Genomic DNA, 16454 nt, shown 5'->3' with positions numbered 1-16454 from the left:
GTACTGCACTGAAGTGTCAGCCTGGATTACGTGCTTAAGTCTCTAGAGTGGGGTCTGAACCCACAACCTTCTGACTTAGGCGAGAGTGTGTATACACATACACAGTACAATCAGTAGTCTTGTAACTTAGCTGAAAAACATAACAGCCAAAAACAAGAAGTGTCCGTTCCTTCAATTGTCACCCTGTTTTTCTCCCTCTCTAATTCTTTGTATCCCGCTATTTTGCCTCTACTCTTTCTATCAGCCTTACTCTCGCTCTATGCTTCCCACACTTTATGTTGTTGTCTCTATTTGACTCTTTCAGGGAGTTTAAGAGCAGAATGAACCACCAGGTAGCGGGACTGCCAACAGATATTGAATCTCGAATCTGATTGTTCTCTTTCCCAAAGGGCGTTATTACCTTTCCCACCTCATTGGTCAACAGCCCTGTCGATGAAGTATGTTGGACCAATGAGACAAGAGAAATTGGGCCTGAAAGACCAATCGGGTCTCTCAGAATAAATGGTGGCACCCTGGCCAACAATGGTATTGTAGATTTTCAAGATGGGTATAAAAAATGAACAAGAATGAGCAAACTAAAGAGCGCTGCACGTCTCCAGATTTAGAATGTCAAACCACCATCCGCCTCAAGGGATATAATTATGTGTGCAATTAAAACTAATTTATAGCCACTAAACATATGTTAGAAGTATTATTTCAGTGTAATCAAAAACCAACTCAAACTATTTTTTTAATTTGTCAGAGAATAAAGAAACATTTTCTTACCTGAAGCCCTGTCCCCACAAACAACACAAAACTCCAGTGGTGGTTTGACTGTACTTTGCTCTGCTGAAGTAGTGTCGGTCACAATCTGCACAGGTGGAGATGCAAATACATGTGGGCTTTTTTTTAATAAATTGAACGAAGGAGAATCAAGGGCTGGAATTTCTGCAGAGGTTCTCCAGATTTCCTGCCGTAACTTTAACGGAAGTCCCAAAGAAACGTTGCTATTATGAGGTTTTGGTCAAAGTTACAATTGGAGAAAGGGAGAACCCCAGTGGAAATTCCAGGCGGAAACTTCTAGCAGGTGGGCAGTTATGAATATCTTGGATTGCGATTATTTTCCAACATCTGCCTTCAGTTAGCAAACTCGCCACAGTTATTCTCAAGCTGCTCCAGTGAAGGCTAGATGTAGCAAAGTTTAGATGTGCAACATTACCTACAGATTAATATTTACTGGCAAATTTGAAGCACTAAAATATTGAATCTGTAGGGTTTTTAAAGAAAAACAAAAACAGTACGTCCCAACATTTAAAGCAGGTTAGTCAAAGTTTCAAACTTGGTCAGGAACACAGTATTGAATCACTACATTTCCATATTGTCTATGGTTTTTTTTAAAAATTCATTTTTCGGAATGTGGGCATCACTAGCAAGGCCAACATTTATTGCACATCCCTAGTTGCCTTGAGAAGATGGGGCAACTGAGTGGCTTGCTAGGTCACTTCGGAGGGCTGTTAAGGGTCAGCCACATTGGTGTGAGCTGGAGTCACATATCGACCAGACCAGGTAAGGACCGCAGATTTCCTTCCCTAAAGGACATTGGTGAACCAGTTGAGTTTTTACAACAATCCCACAGTTTCTTATTTTCAAACTTTTTTTCTAACTTTCTCAGGGCAACTACAACTAGGGATGGACAATAAATGCCGGCCTTGCCAGTGAAGCCCACAACCAGAGAACAAATAAAAAAGCAATCCAAGTAATATTGAATAGAATGCAAAAGCTCTATTTAATTATTTTAATTCACTGACAACTATGTATTTTTTTAAAATTTGTTCATGGGATGTGGGCATCGCTGGCAAGGCCAGCATTTATTGCCCATCCCCAATTGCTCGAGAAGGTGGTGGTGAGCCGCCTTCTTGAACCGCTGCAGTCCATGTGGTGAAGGTTCTCCCACAGTGCTGTTAAGTAGGGAGATCCAGGATTTTGACCCAGCGACGATGAAGGAACGGCAATATATTTCCAAGTCTGGATGGTGTGTGACTTGGAGGGGAAAGTGCAGGTGGTGTTGTTCCCATGTGCCTGTTGCCCTTGTCCTGCTAGGAGGTAAAGGTCGCGGGTTTGGGAGGTGCTGTCGAAGAAGCCTTGGTGCGTTGCTGCAGTGCATCATGTGGATGGTACACACTGCAGCCACGGTGTGCCGGTGGTGAAGGGAGTGAATGTTTTGGGTGGTGGATGGGGTGCCAATCAAACGGGCTGCTTTGTCCTGGATGGTGTCGAGCTTCTTCAGTGTTGTTGGAGCTGCACTCATCCAGGCAAGTGGAGAGTATTCCATCACACTCCTGATTTGTGCCTTGTAGATGGTGGAAAGGCTTTGGGGAGCCAGGAGGTGAGTCGCAGAATACCCAGCCTCTGACCTGCTCTTGTAGCCACAGTATTAATGTGGCTGGTCCAGTTAAGTTTCTGGTCAATGGTGACCCCCAGGATGTTGATGGGGGATTTGGCGATGGTAATGCCGTTGAATGTCAAGGGGAGGTGGTTAGATTCTCTCTTGTTGGAGATGGTCATTGCCTGGCACTTATCTGGTGTGAATGTTACTTGCCACTTATGAGCCCAAGCCTGGATGTTGTCCAGGTCTTGCTGCATGTGGGCACGGACTGCTTCATTATCTGAGGAGTTGCGAATGGAACTGAACACTGCAATCATCAGCGAACATCCCCATTTCTGACCTTATGATGGAGGGAAGGTCATTGATGAAGCAGCTGAAGATGGTTGGGCCTAGGACACTGCCCTGAGGCTGAGATGATTGGCCTCCAACAACCACTACCATCTTCCTTTGTGCTAGATATGACTCCAGCCACTGGAGAGTTTTCTCCCTGATTCCCATTGACTTCAATTTTACTAGGGCTCCTTGGTACCACACTCTGTCAAATGCTGCCTTGATGTCAAGGGCAGTTACTCTCACCTCACCCTTGGAATTCAGCTCTTTTGTCCATGTTTGGACCAAGGCTGTAATGAGGTCTGGAACGAAGTGGTCCTGGCAGAACCCAAACTGAGCATCAGTGAGCAGGTTATTGGTGAGTAAATGCCGCTTGATAACACCTTCCATCATGCAGTTTTCTAATTACAAAGGCTACGACAACCTGTATACATCTGATTTACATTCATTGTACCTGTATATGCTGTGCTGATCCATCAGGAGATGTAAAAATGAGCTGGTTGAGACCTGCAGAGTCAGGTGTGGCCAGGATGACTTTTCCTTGTCCCGAATCTGGTCTGGCTAATATCACTTTGTTTGGTGTTGTGCCATCTGAATTTGTTAAGATGAACTGCTTGCTTGCGCCATGATCCATCGATGTGACTATTTGAATCTTCTGGCCCGTCTGCTGATCAGTAACAATCTACAAATAAAAACATATTGTTTGGTAGCTGACAAGGATAGATGGGGGAAAATCTAGATATAATGCTGCCATCTTTTTGGTCTGCAGCCAACAGGAGATATCAATAACCAATGAGGCAAACAGTTCATGTATTTAAACAAAAACTCTTAAGGCTCATCTTCTCATATTTTTCTATTACTTTTCACATACTGGCAGCACAATGCAGGGAGACAAGACACCACATGGACCAGTAACTACTTACACGAGGAGGGAAGCCAGACTTTTTAACCTGCGTACATTTGGCTATTTCTTTTTAAAGACTGAAAATAGTTTCCATCGCGGATGGAACAGGTTTGCAGTATTTTATTGCTCGAGTACATGCAACTGTTAGGTTATTTTCACCACATTTTAGTAAGAGAAATTCTACCTGAATGCGCTGTGCTACTGTGACACCAGGGTCTGCGGGAACAATCTGAATCCTCTGTGGGGTACTGGTCATTATTGGTCGTCCTATTACAGTTCCTGGAGCTACAGTAGATAATGTCCCTTGAGAGTGGGAGACCTGTGAGGAAGTTGCCAGGAAATATACAAAAATAAAAATGGCATATCTAACTTTAACTAAATATTGTTTTTAAAAAAGCATCCCTGTCCACTGCAATTAAAGTGAACTTTTAAGAGAAAAAAAATGTACGAAATTCTCCCCCACATTCTTTCCCTCCTATTCAGTTTCCCACTGGTGCCTCATTACCACACTTCCCTGCTCAGCTGGGACAGCGAGAATTTCAAACTGCTCTACTATTGTAATCGTTGCTTATAATAGCACCGAAACAGCACTTCTACGGAGCCAGGCTGAGCTGTATTCCACTTCCTGGCTAAAACTGGGAAAATCGAGTGAAAAACAAGTTCAAATCAGTGAAGGCTGTGAATGTTACAACTTTCAAAAGAAATTTATTTACTTCGTGGGAGAGAGAGGAGGCAAAACACTAAGCATATTCATTTCCTGTTTTAATTAACATGTTTGTTAAACAGGGAGGATTCCCCTTGTGCGACAAACAGCTTTAGTAGAGTGCAAAACAAAAATCTATATACAGTTTCAATGTGCATGGAGCATATAAAAAAAGCAATTATTTTTCCTGACTCCCAAAGGTAATTGAGCAAAGCTCCAGAACAACAGTCTGCCACCCTTACAGGTGGCATCGCCATGGTCTTCAGAATTATGACTTTCCATGGAGTATTTGAACACCTCGGTTATAGTTATTGGTATCTCAATTCCATTCCTATCAGATACTTTATCAGCTTATTTTTTATTGGGCACATCAGTTGTCTTTGCTGTCCAAAAATTTGCTCCTCCATGCGGGAAATCCGTGCGCTCAATATTTGTTAACCCTGTAGCCGTGTCTTCTAGCTCGGCACTCACCATCCAAGATAAAATGTCCTACTTGCATCGACAGCATTCATATCTCAATTTAAAGAATCACACCCCTGCTCAATCTGTTCTCCATTGAAATAAAGTTTGCCTCCGCGAGCCCCTCTTTGTAAATTAGATTATGTTGTAAATACACTCTTGTTGCTCCTCCCCAACACTTCAATGTCCTTTTGAACATATGGTGCCCAAAAGTGCGCACAGTACTCAAAATGCTGCTTCACAATTTACACTAACTTGTTTCAACCTGTAATAAATCAAAATGCCAGTACTCGATTAGCATTGCTTCGGACAGCTTCACAATGACTGGATAACTTCAGTGTTTAGTCAACGATACCACCAGGGTCCTTTCTCCACTTTTCTAATGGACATCTCTTCAAAATGTACACAGTTCACTTTTTCTATTCCAATGTCCATTAGCCACGTTAAAATCGCCCATCTTTCCATAGCCCCTTTGGTTATTTGTTCCAGTTCTCTCGTCTTCCCTCTCTACCCACCACCCCCCCCACCTCGCACCCCTCCCCCATGCCATCAACCTCCACTATACTTGTCACCTGGCCAAGCAGCTTGATATCAGCAAATTTAACGTTACGAGTGGTACTACTGGGGGTGAGAACTCCTCTTTGTATAGTGGCATTGTAAATGCATTTGAGCAGATTTCCTCAGTTTGCTGTTTCTGGAGAAATTGTAAGCACTCTCCAAAAGAATGCATTTATTATTTAGCTAGAATAACTCCACAGAAGAAATCTTCACAAACACATTTACGACATCACTACCAAAGTGGTCAGAGAATGCACACGCCCATAGTGCTTATACTGTCAGACAGCTGCTGGTTACAACTCCAAGAATGTTTCCCGTTTTATCATCACCATCTGCTTTCTACTGTCCAGCCACTTTTCAGTAACTAAATTTACCACTGTATTTACTAGCTTTAAGGCTCTTTAAAAGAGTGACGTGCAAAACTTTGTCAAATTCCTTGTGAAAAACATGTAATTTATATCCATTTGATTTTCCTATGGTGATTTTACGACCTACAACTTCTAAATCCAAGCTGACGCTACCTTTTGGCTTCTGCAGGCGGATATTTGATTGGTTCAGATTCTGGTTTGTTTTATTGATAGATTTTCCTCGCCGCTCATGCTCGATTTGTTGCTTCCTATGACCGTAGCAGTTTTCATTCACACATTAGCTGCCTTCGGAGCTGAGTTGGTGATTCTTTTATCATTAAGTTTAAACCAATCAGAAAGCATATTGCAGAAGTGTGCCTTTATTCACTAGGCCACTGGGGCAGTTTAACACACACTATTTCAATAGGACCACTGCATATTACCTTATGCCACTGGCATTTTAAACACTACGTCTGTAACTGTCTGGATTCCAGTTTACATTAAATAAACCGGTCCCTATAAAATCCAGTTAAAGCAGGGCAAAACTATGGAAATAAATTGTTTTCGATAGGTCTATTTATAGGAAGTACGTGTGGAGGAATTCCAGCTAGAAAATATAAAGAAAACCTCTTCTGCATTGTTTAGCCTAAAACAAGCACATCTACAACTACTTTCAGGATGATTACAGCACTTTAAAAATCTTAGCACTGAACTGTTATACTTCATCTGTGCTACATTAAGCAGGGCCTGACGATTGCAGAAATTGTTTAGTTCTATTTGTGCTCAAAAACCACTGAAATTAGTAATGTAGTAGTTTGAACAGCTAGCAACTGCTGCAGTTTTAAAAAAAGCAGCCAGATCAGCAGGAACTCCCATCCTGCACAAACAATGAAGTGAAAGATGATTTGGTCCCCATTTGTCAGTGCAAATATCAATAAATTAGAGAACTTAAAAATAAACGAGCCCCGTTTCTTAGTGTATTATAAATTTCAGGTCTGCACTAGATATTCTCAGGTTCAGAATCACTAGGCACTCCCGTAAGCAGACTTCGTGTCCACTACGAACTGGAGAGCACCTTAACTATGCTTTAGCTAATTAAACGATTGTCTAACCAGAGGGCTGTCACAATATGACCCTTAGAAATGTGTACTCAATACTCTGCCCTCGCCATGCGTGTTTCTCCTATCCTTTGGAAGGAAGACTGAAATACATTCTAGTGAGAAAAGGCAAACTATAAACGAACAAATTGGTTTATTTTACATATATGAATGAACAGGAGCTCTATTTTCACTGTGAGCTTTTCTTATTGCCCCTCGTAACATCAAAAATAATTATGAAACTTTGCCCTTCATTATGGACCTACTTCACTTTATAAAGTGCTCATCGTCGCTGGGTTAAAATCCTGGAACTCCCTACCTAACACCACTGTGGGAGAACCTTCACCACATGGACTGCAGCGGTGCAAGGCGGCGGCTCACTGCCACCTTCTCAAGGGCAATTAGGGATGGGCAATAAATGCTGGCCCTGCCAGCAACGCCCACATCCCTTGAATGAATAAAAAAAAAAATCAGCATTGTTCAACTGACTGGCACTAACTTCAGAAAGAGATTTCCCTGCCTCCTGTCTTTTTATATAGAGAGGGGAAGCCAAAACCTTAACCGCTGCATCTCCCTCAGTTCTCTGTTGCAGAGTGGCTCGCTAAGTTGTCAATCAAAACTTCCACCTCTAATGAGGAGTCTCTTCCCCCTTTGGTGTGGGAGACATGGCAATTCTAATGCCTGCTTAGCAAGGCCTCCTGCTGCGCTCGATGAATAAAACTACAACAACTTGCATTTATATAGCGCCTTTAACATAGTAAAATGTCCCAAGGTGCTTCACAGGAGCGATTATCAAACAAAATTTGACATTGAGCCACATAAGGAGGTATTAGGCAAGTGACCAAAAGTGTGGTCAAAGAGGAGCATCTTTAAGGAAAGAGGGGTAGATAGGCTTAGGGAGGAGAGGTTTAAGGAGGTAATTCCAGAGCTTAGGGCCTAGGTAGCTGAAGGCACGGCCGCCAATGATGGAGCGATTAAAATCAGGGATGCGCACTAAGTGTTGGAGGAGCGCAGAGGGTTGTCGGGCTGGAAGAGATTACAAAGATAGGGAGGGGTGAGGCCATGGAAGGTTCTGAAAACAAGGATGAGAATTTGAAAATTCAGGCATTCCCAGGCCAGGAGCCAATGTAGGTCAGCGAGCTCAGGGGTAGAACTAATCCAACATTATAAATGCAAACCTCTCTGGAATTATACAAACAACCTCCCGGTCGTCTCAAGCTTACATGGCACTGTAAGCAAACACAATTCTGTTAACTACTTTGTCTGGTACCCCAGTTAGAGGTCTGAATCGATATCCTGAGCAACTTGTGTGCCCCCCAAGGGGTTACCCCCTTGTGAAACAATTTTAATTTCATAGCAACAGAATATAAATTAACCTGAAAAACCTCTCGGCCAAATAGGCAAAAATCTTGAAATGTAACAGTGTGCCTCGTGTACACATTTATTAAATGCTGACTTTCTGCCAGCAAAGGCACGGATGGACGTTACCCTCAAGCTTGTCAAGCCTTACTTCTTCAGGTTTCTCTTTTGAGGTTGCTCCGAAAAGGAGCTAACACATGCAACCAAGATTCATAGGTGCCAGCCTATAGCATGCTGGCTTTGTGCTTTTTCGGAAACTTATTTTTTTTCCAAACATACCAACAACATCCACATTCAGTGGATTGCATGAAAACTGCGTGAAAAGCAGCTGCTTTTTTTTTTTTGCAGTTGTGCCATCTTTCCCTAACCTGTTGGGTGAAAAGTCTTGCAAAATGAATGGTGCAGTTTCACAGATGGGATAGAGAAACACCACTCAGTTGATTCTGAACGCAGCTCTGAGCATAAAGACGAAACAGCCAATTGGTGATTTGGATAAAGCAATAAGTTGAGGGGTTGAATAGGAAAGCAGAATAATAAAGTGGGAGAGAGAGACACACTATGAGTTCACGGATATTAGAAGAACTGCAATTTTTAATTTTTGTTGCCTACTTAACATTAATGACAGGATTTCTTGTTGCATGCAAAAAACACTAGGGCGCTCATAGAATGGTTACAGCACAGAAGGAGACCGTTCAGCCTGTCCCGGCTCTTTGAAAGAGCAATCCAATTAGTCCTATTCCCCTGCTCTTTCCCCGTAGACCTGCAAATGTTTTCCCTTCAAGTATTTATCCAATTCCCTTTTGAAAGCCACAATTGAATCTACCTCCCCCTTTCAGGGAGCGCATTCCAGATCATAACTACATGCTGCGTAAAAAAGTTTTTCCTCATGTCGCCTTTGGTTCTTTTGCTGATCACTTTAAATCTATGTCCTCTGGTTCTCGACCCTTCTGCCAATGGGAACAGTTTCTCTTTATTTACTTTATCTAAACCCTTTATGATTTTGAACACTTCTATCAAATCTCCTCCTAACATTCTCTGCTCTACGGAGAACATGGGCTTCAATTTTGCTGCCAAGCCTATTACGTGGCACTTTTATCAAACATCTTTTGAAAGTCCATATACACATCAACTGCATTGCCCTCATCAACTTCATCAAAAAACTCAAGTTAATTAAACACCATTTGCCTTGAACAAATCCATGCTGGCTTTCCCTTATTAATCCATACTTGTCCAAGTGACTATTAATTTTGTCCCAGATTATTGTTTCTAAAAGCTTCCCCACCATCAAGGTTAAACTGACTGGCTTATAATTGCTGGGTTTATCCTTACACCCTTTTTTGTACAAAGGTGTAACATTTGCAATTTTCCAGTCCTCTAGCACCACCCTGATATCTAAGGAGGATTGGAAGATTATGGCCAGTACCTCTGCAATTTCCACCCTTACTTCCCTCAGCAACCTAGGATGCACCCCATCCGGACCGGGTGACTTATCTACTTTAAATACAGCTGGCCTTTCTAGTACCTCCTCTATCAATTTTTAGCTCATCCAGTATCTCAACTACCTCCTCTTTTATTGTGACTTTGGCAGCATCTTCTTCCTTGCTAAAGACAGATGCAAAGTACTCATTTAGTACCTCAGCCAGGACTTCCGCCTCCATGCGTAGATCTACTTTTTGGTTCCTAATCAGCCCCACAACTCCTCTTACTATCCGTTTACTATTTATATGCCTGTAGAAGACTTTTGGATTCCCTTTTATGTCAGCCTCCAGTCTACTCTCATATTCTCTCTTTGCCCCTACTTCCTTTTTCACTTATCTGTACTTTCTATATTCAGCCTGGTTCTCACTTGTATTATCAATGTGACATTTGTCATACGCCCCTTTTTCTACTTCATCTTACACTCTCTTTCGTCATCCAGGGAGCTCTGGCTTTCATTGCCCTACCTTTCCCCCTCGTGGGAATGTACCATCTCTTCTTTAAAGACTGCCTATTGTTCAATTACAGTTTTGCCTGCCAATCTTTGATTCCAATTTACCCAGGCCAGATCCATTCTCAACCCATTGAAATTGACCCTTTTCCAATTAAGTATTTTTATTCTAGATTGCTCTTCCTTAACTGATTTAAACCTCATGATACTACAATCACTGTTCCCTAAATGTCCCCCCACTGACACTTGCTCCACTTGACCCACTTCATTCCCCAGAACTAGATCCAATGCCTCCTTCCACATTGGGCCGGAAACATACCAAGGTAATTCTCCTGAACACACTCCAGAAATTCCTCCCCCTCTTTGCCCTTTTTACTATTACTGTATCAGTCTATATTAGGATAGTTGAAGTCCCCCACTACTACTACTCTATAGTTCTTGCACTTCTCTAATTTCCCTGCAAATTTGCTCCTCTATATCCTTCCACTAGTTGGTGGCCTATAGAATACACCCAGTAGTGTAATGGCACCTCTATTGTTTAACTCTAACCAAACAGATTCTGCCGTTGATCCCTCAAGGACATCCCCTCTCTCTACCACTACAATATTCTCTTTAATCAATGTTGCCACCACCAGCCCCCCACCACCTCCCTCTTTTTTTCCCATCCCTATCTTTCCTGAACACCTTATATCCAGGAACATTTAGTACCCAATCGTGCCCTTTTTTGAGCCACTACATCATATACCCATATGGCTATTTGCACCTGCAGCTCACCAACCTTATTTACCATGCTTTGTGCATTTACACACATGCACTCTAAACCTATCTTAGATATATATAGAAAGGGAAGTTTGTATTGAAGTTATTGTATCTATATGGAGTTGCATACAAGTAGGCTTGAATGTACAGAAAAATAGGTATTTTTAAATTCAGTCTGATGTTCTCCTGAAACATTTACGCGCAGGATAGAATCATTTCTCTTTTTACATTCCAAGTGAGGGGACACAATTTAGCAACCAAATTTGTTTTTTGCGAGTTCCAGCAAGAGAAAAACATAAGTTGAGTCCATTTTAAGATTAAGTAACTGCTGATATGGCCCTTCAGTTTTCTCAAGCTTAAAATTGTGTGGGCGATCAGCTTGAATTAGGGCACAATATAGCTGAAAGTTTTAGAAATCTTTGGTAGAAAAACAATCATAAATCTTGGAATGGGTGAATTCAATTGTCTCTTTAAAAAAATTATGAAGAAATCTTTGAAATATTACCTGGCTGGCCCAACATTCACAATGCAGTTACACTCACTGTACATGTAATAGAATTCAAGCACTTAGAATCATTTTCAATAAATAGCTGTAACCAATAAACCATACCTGATGTTCAGCTAGTTGCTGAACCAAGTCATCAGTAACTGTGATGAGCTTTACTTGAGCCTGTTCAGCCAAGGAGACTGGTGGACTTCCAGCCATAGACACTTGATGCATATGAACCTGTAGTGGACATAAAGCAGCAGTTTAGCAAAGGGAAAAACCCCATAGCACAGCAGTAAGCCATTCAGTCCCTCGAGCCTGTCCAACAATTCAATTTGATAATGGCTGATCTGTATCTCAATTCCATTTACCTGCCTTTGATGCATACCCCTTGATACTGTTACCTAACATTAATCTGTCTTGAAAATTTCAACTGACCCAACATCCACAGTATTTTGGGGGGGGGGGGGGGGGGGGGGGGGAGTTCCATATTTCCACTACATTTTTGCGTGAAAAACTGCTGCTTGATTTCATTCCTGCATGGCCTAGCTCTAATGTTAAGATTGTGCCACCATACTCTCCAAATTAGGGATATGAACGTCCAAAAAGGTAAAAATTGAAACAATTTGGGGCAGTCTAGTAGAATTGTTGGAAGATCACCTGCCTCTCAAGCAGATGATTGCAGATTGGAGTCCCAGCATTGCTCGTCACTTGAATATACCTTTTCGTGTTGGTACGGGTTTAAGCAGTAATTTTTTTTGGTCAGGCTGCTAAATGAAGCATTTTAGTATTGGGGGAGAAGGGGACACAGCAGTCTCACTCTGCCACAAGAGCATCTCCAGTCACCTGATTGTGAAGCAGCAGTTGTCAAGCAATCTGTAGCCCAGAACATCCCACTCACTCAGCTCAGAATAGCTGCCTGGTGGGAAGCAACTCCTGCTTGGGGAAAACCCCACCAGAGATTTAATAAAACTATTTAAAAAAGGAGAAAAGTGTGCGCGTGTGGAAAGAGCACAAAAAAGGAAGGATTAAAAGGTGTTTCCAATACTTAGCCATATTAACATTTTCCTGCTCAGATGCTTCCCAATCGGCACCCAGAGTCAAAAAGGATGAAAGATTTCTTGCGGAATGGTTTGTTGATGCTCTCACGGACTGGCTGATGTATGCAGTACGGCTTCTTCCAGAGAGGGGAGACCGAAAATAATGAGCAGACTCAAATCACTTGTCAGATGTATGCCTCCTCCTCCCATTTGCAATCCCCCCAAGCACAATGCTGATGACACAGATTTACTACAAAAAGTAAAGTATTTTTGAGCAGGGGAGCTCCAATAAATCAGTCTGCATTGATCTGATGAAGTAACTTCATATCCCAATTTGTATAAATGTACTATTTTGCTTACTCGTAACTGGTACCAGATTAGTTTTCTCTCACACTAGGGGTCAAAGCAGAAATCTTTTCAACAGTAAATAATCTCTGTTTACACATTTGGTACGTCATTAACTGAACTCAGCATCTTTTTCATGGATGTTTGAAACTTCTATACACTCAATTACTAGGATATACTCCAGCATTTGAAAGTGGTACTGTAAATTACATTAGAATTAGACCAAATGTGGGGGGAAAAAGTTTTAAATACCCACCAATGAAATTCTACATCAGTTTCCCAACTCTCATTTAATATCACCTTGCCAGGAGTATGGAAAATACACTATGAAATGTGAACATTCAAATCTTCAAATAAAGCAAAACATTAATCTAAGTATTAGAGGAACAAGTAGCAGAATCTGATAAATTAGCTAACTGCATAGTTAGATTAGAAATATTCTTTTTTCAAAGCCACAATATCAGCCAAGAAAATTTAAAGGGGTAGTTATTTAATAAGACAAAATGATCACTGCAAGAAGGGCAAACATCTGAAGAGATCTTCGAAACTGCAATCGCCAAAATCTCTGAACATACACCTCTGACAACAGGAGATGGGATAGGATTAGAAATCTGGCTAACACCAAACCTTTGATCACGGATATACTTGCGCACACCAAATTGGTCCTAGCTTTCAAGTAAACCCACCTCTATCTCCATTTTGTGTCAGGACCAATTCAGAGGCAGACAATGTAGTTATGGATTTTTGATTTTACAAAAAAAAGTATTTGCAGAAATGCATTTCCAATGTGTGTATGCACAAAAGTAACATGAACTACACCCCACAGTACTGCTCTACTGAGAGGCAATGGTATAAAAATGAAGCAGTACTAATCTGCCCCTACGGTTTGCAGCATTGAGTCTGAATTACAATATAAATGCAACATGCTACCATGTTTGCATGCATTATGTTGGCTTACAGCTGTAATGGCCACACCAGTATAATGATGAAAGTGTAAACTCAAATGACCCAATACTACTGTCAAAGTGGCATAAAAGCTTACCTTCTATTTGTCCTCACAATGTGCTCAGCTTTTAGAGAAGTATAAATGCTACTGTATTCAAGAGCAGTACTGATGACTCAAAATTACTTGCTGTTCTTCAGCATGCCTAAAAAGAGTGGAAGAAAAATTATTTTTAAAAATTGGAGGGGAAAAATTATTACATTAGTTGCAAATTAATTCAAATATGTAATTAAATTGAAATTACTTTTGGGTAATGCATGATTAAATGGGGTTTTTAAGCCCATTTTATCCTGTTGGAGCACCAAGATAATATATGCTTTCTTCCGCTGTTGCATTCGTTTCAGTTTTTGTTTTACATCGTTTCCTCCTAAACCCACCATGAGATTAGGCCGATGCTCGTCATCAAGCTTGCAATCTTAAGCAGCAGGGAAGTCTCAGAGTAGCACTAGAGATTTTCTTACAACTTATCAGACTCCCCAATTGCTACAACTGCAATGCAAGCGCAGGATGGAAGACAGGGCCTGTTCATTCCAATATCTCTGTAGTGGGTGAAAGAGAGAGTCATACAGGAGCTATAGTTGAGCAGAAGTAGCTGGGGCAGGCAAATGCAATAAAAGACATTACATTCCTTTCCAATATTCCTTCAGAACAAAGTTCATGAAAAGGTCTATTAGAGACAAGACACTAATATTCCAACCTATCCAATCAATCAATCATAAAATGTCAATCATGAAGCGGTGTAAGACAGAAGTGAAAGTTTTTACCCCGCCTGTATACAAATGTAAGTTTGTCTATGCTCATAGCATAACATCTAAAATACATAGTACCTGGTATTGAACAGCAAATTAGGTGGACAAATAACCCCAGCAATCACAATGATAACCAATGCTGGGGAGGAAGGTAGAATCTTACAACCTTGAGAACAGTTCAAAATACAATTCAACCTGACGGCAGTCTTAGCTCCCTCTTCCCCCTTCAGCCTCGCCAAAAAAATGACATGCAAAATGGAAACCCAGTTGTGCGGAAGGGGGGTGGTCACCATATACACTCTGAGCACAAGTAATGGGGCTTTGTGACTGGCAAAGTGGATGTTATGCTGCCCGAGGTGGGTGGCCTCCTTGGCACTCCAGGATACTCATCCCATGGGGTAGCAGTACATCATGCCTGCAATAAACCGAACATTGGCTGCATCATGTTTGTACAGCAGTCTGGATGGATATCAGATTGCAGCAGGCACTTCCACCCAGGTGAATCAGAGCCCATCCACACAGAATTCCTTGGACAGGTGGTGGTAAGTTCATCTCTGCTGGTGTTAAAGGGTGAGTGCCTGGTGTCCTCCCATTGCTCCTCCTCAGTCTCCATGCAGTAAATAAATTACCACCAAAGGGACCCCCATTATATCTAGAGAGATAAGCTATTTGCAAAATTAGGTGTCCCAAAAGCCACCCTACAAAGCCCCTTCACAGTACAGTTGCCCTCGACAAAGCAACAAAAACACAGCAAGAGGCAAGGGAAGAAAGCTTAAAATCACAGCCAGAAGTTACTGTCTGTCCCTTTAAATACCTCTGTATTGAAAGGCGCAGTTTAGCAACCTCAGACACCCATTTTGTAAAAACTGAATATGAAGATTCGGCCCTCCAGTGTAAAGGTTGGAAAATGATAGGGACAAAGTGACGTTACTTCTGCCACATTAGAATATTTTAATGAAGCTCCCCGCCCGTTTCTGCAGAAGCTTCCACTGCCTGGTCAAGTCGGAAGTGGAAATGTACTTTGGACAAAAAATGGGTGGTGAGCCAGCAACACCAATCTTCGCCCATTTTTCTGCTCCGTTTATGGGGCTCAAGAGACGAAAATTGGCTCTGGATTGATCGAATAGTCAGCCAGAGTTCCAATACCTGATGGTTACCCAGTGACTGGTAGAAAGTGCATGTGTGCACTTTGGGCAAGGACAGGACCAGGCTTGTTTGAAATGGCTTCACTACAAAATAGTCTGTCAACACTCACTGACACATACATACACAGAAATACATAGAAGTCACAACACGGAAACAGGCCATCGTTGGTGTTTGCCCTTCACATGAGCAAATAGTCCCAATCCCATTTACCCCCCCTCTTCCCATGTCCCTTTAACCCTTTTCTTTCATCCACTTATCCAATCTAATTTTGAATGTGGACTTAGTTTCTGCCTCAACCACTAACCCTGGAAGTAAATTCCGCACCCTTATGAGATCACCTCTCAGACGCCTCTTTTCTATGAAATAGAACTGGATCTTCTGCTCGTACATCTTCCATGCTTGCACACTTTCCAGTGGAAGTAACAGTTCACTACTTATGCCGATTCTGATTTTTTTTTTCCTCCACTGTTCTCTCTTTCCTAGTTTTAACTACTTTTTTAAAAAAAAAATCCTAGTTCCAGAACAACTTCCAAAAAAAAAGCTGTTTTTTTTTTGCACCACCCAACTGAAAGCCCACAGTGTAAAGAATGACCTTGTTGAATCCTAGACATGACAAGGTCAATTATTGATAGCTCAAAATGTGTTAAACCCAGAATGGCTGCCAAAAGAGGGTTAATCATTAGACTGCCAGCAGCTGCAGGGATCCCAAGCTGTCTAGGTCATACACTTTGCTTCTGCTTGACCCAACTTCTCATTTTCTTCGTTCAGATGAGACGTTAAACCAAGGCCCAGTTTGCCTGGTTCAGGTGAAGGTTTCCCATAGCACTGCTCAAAAGAGCAGCAAGTTCTCCCAGTATCCTGGCCAATCCCTCAACC

At 41.7% G+C, this 16454-nt stretch overlaps 1 protein-coding gene across 8 annotated transcripts in view; it reads right to left on the bottom strand.

The window, feature by feature from the left end:
- LOC137341515 (nuclear receptor subfamily 2 group C member 1-A-like) overlaps positions 1-16454 on the bottom strand; it is a 95525-nt gene that overhangs the window by 25646 nt on the left and 53425 nt on the right. For 5 of the 8 annotated variants that reach the window (XM_068004641.1, XM_068004643.1, XM_068004644.1 and 2 more), the window contains 5 exons: positions 13723-13828; positions 11419-11535; positions 3784-3918; positions 3150-3377; positions 766-850 (listed from right to left, as the gene is read on the bottom strand). In XM_068004641.1, the coding sequence (XP_067860742.1) occupies positions 766-850; positions 3150-3377; positions 3784-3918; positions 11419-11529 (559 nt within the window). In that variant the 5' untranslated portion in view covers positions 11530-11535; positions 13723-13828. Of the gene's footprint in view, positions 1-765; positions 851-3149; positions 3378-3783; positions 3919-11418; positions 11536-13722; positions 13829-13927; positions 14223-16454 lie in introns of all 8 variants that reach the window. The other 3 variants (XM_068004642.1, XM_068004648.1, XM_068004647.1) reach the window with 3 other exon arrangements.

Source organism: Heptranchias perlo, chromosome 24 (genome assembly GCF_035084215.1).
Source record: "Heptranchias perlo isolate sHepPer1 chromosome 24, sHepPer1.hap1, whole genome shotgun sequence".
Lineage (NCBI taxonomy): Eukaryota > Metazoa > Chordata > Chondrichthyes > Hexanchiformes > Hexanchidae > Heptranchias > Heptranchias perlo.
Note: the sequence above shows the minus strand (reverse complement) of the source record. Positions and strands in the feature narration are given on the sequence as shown.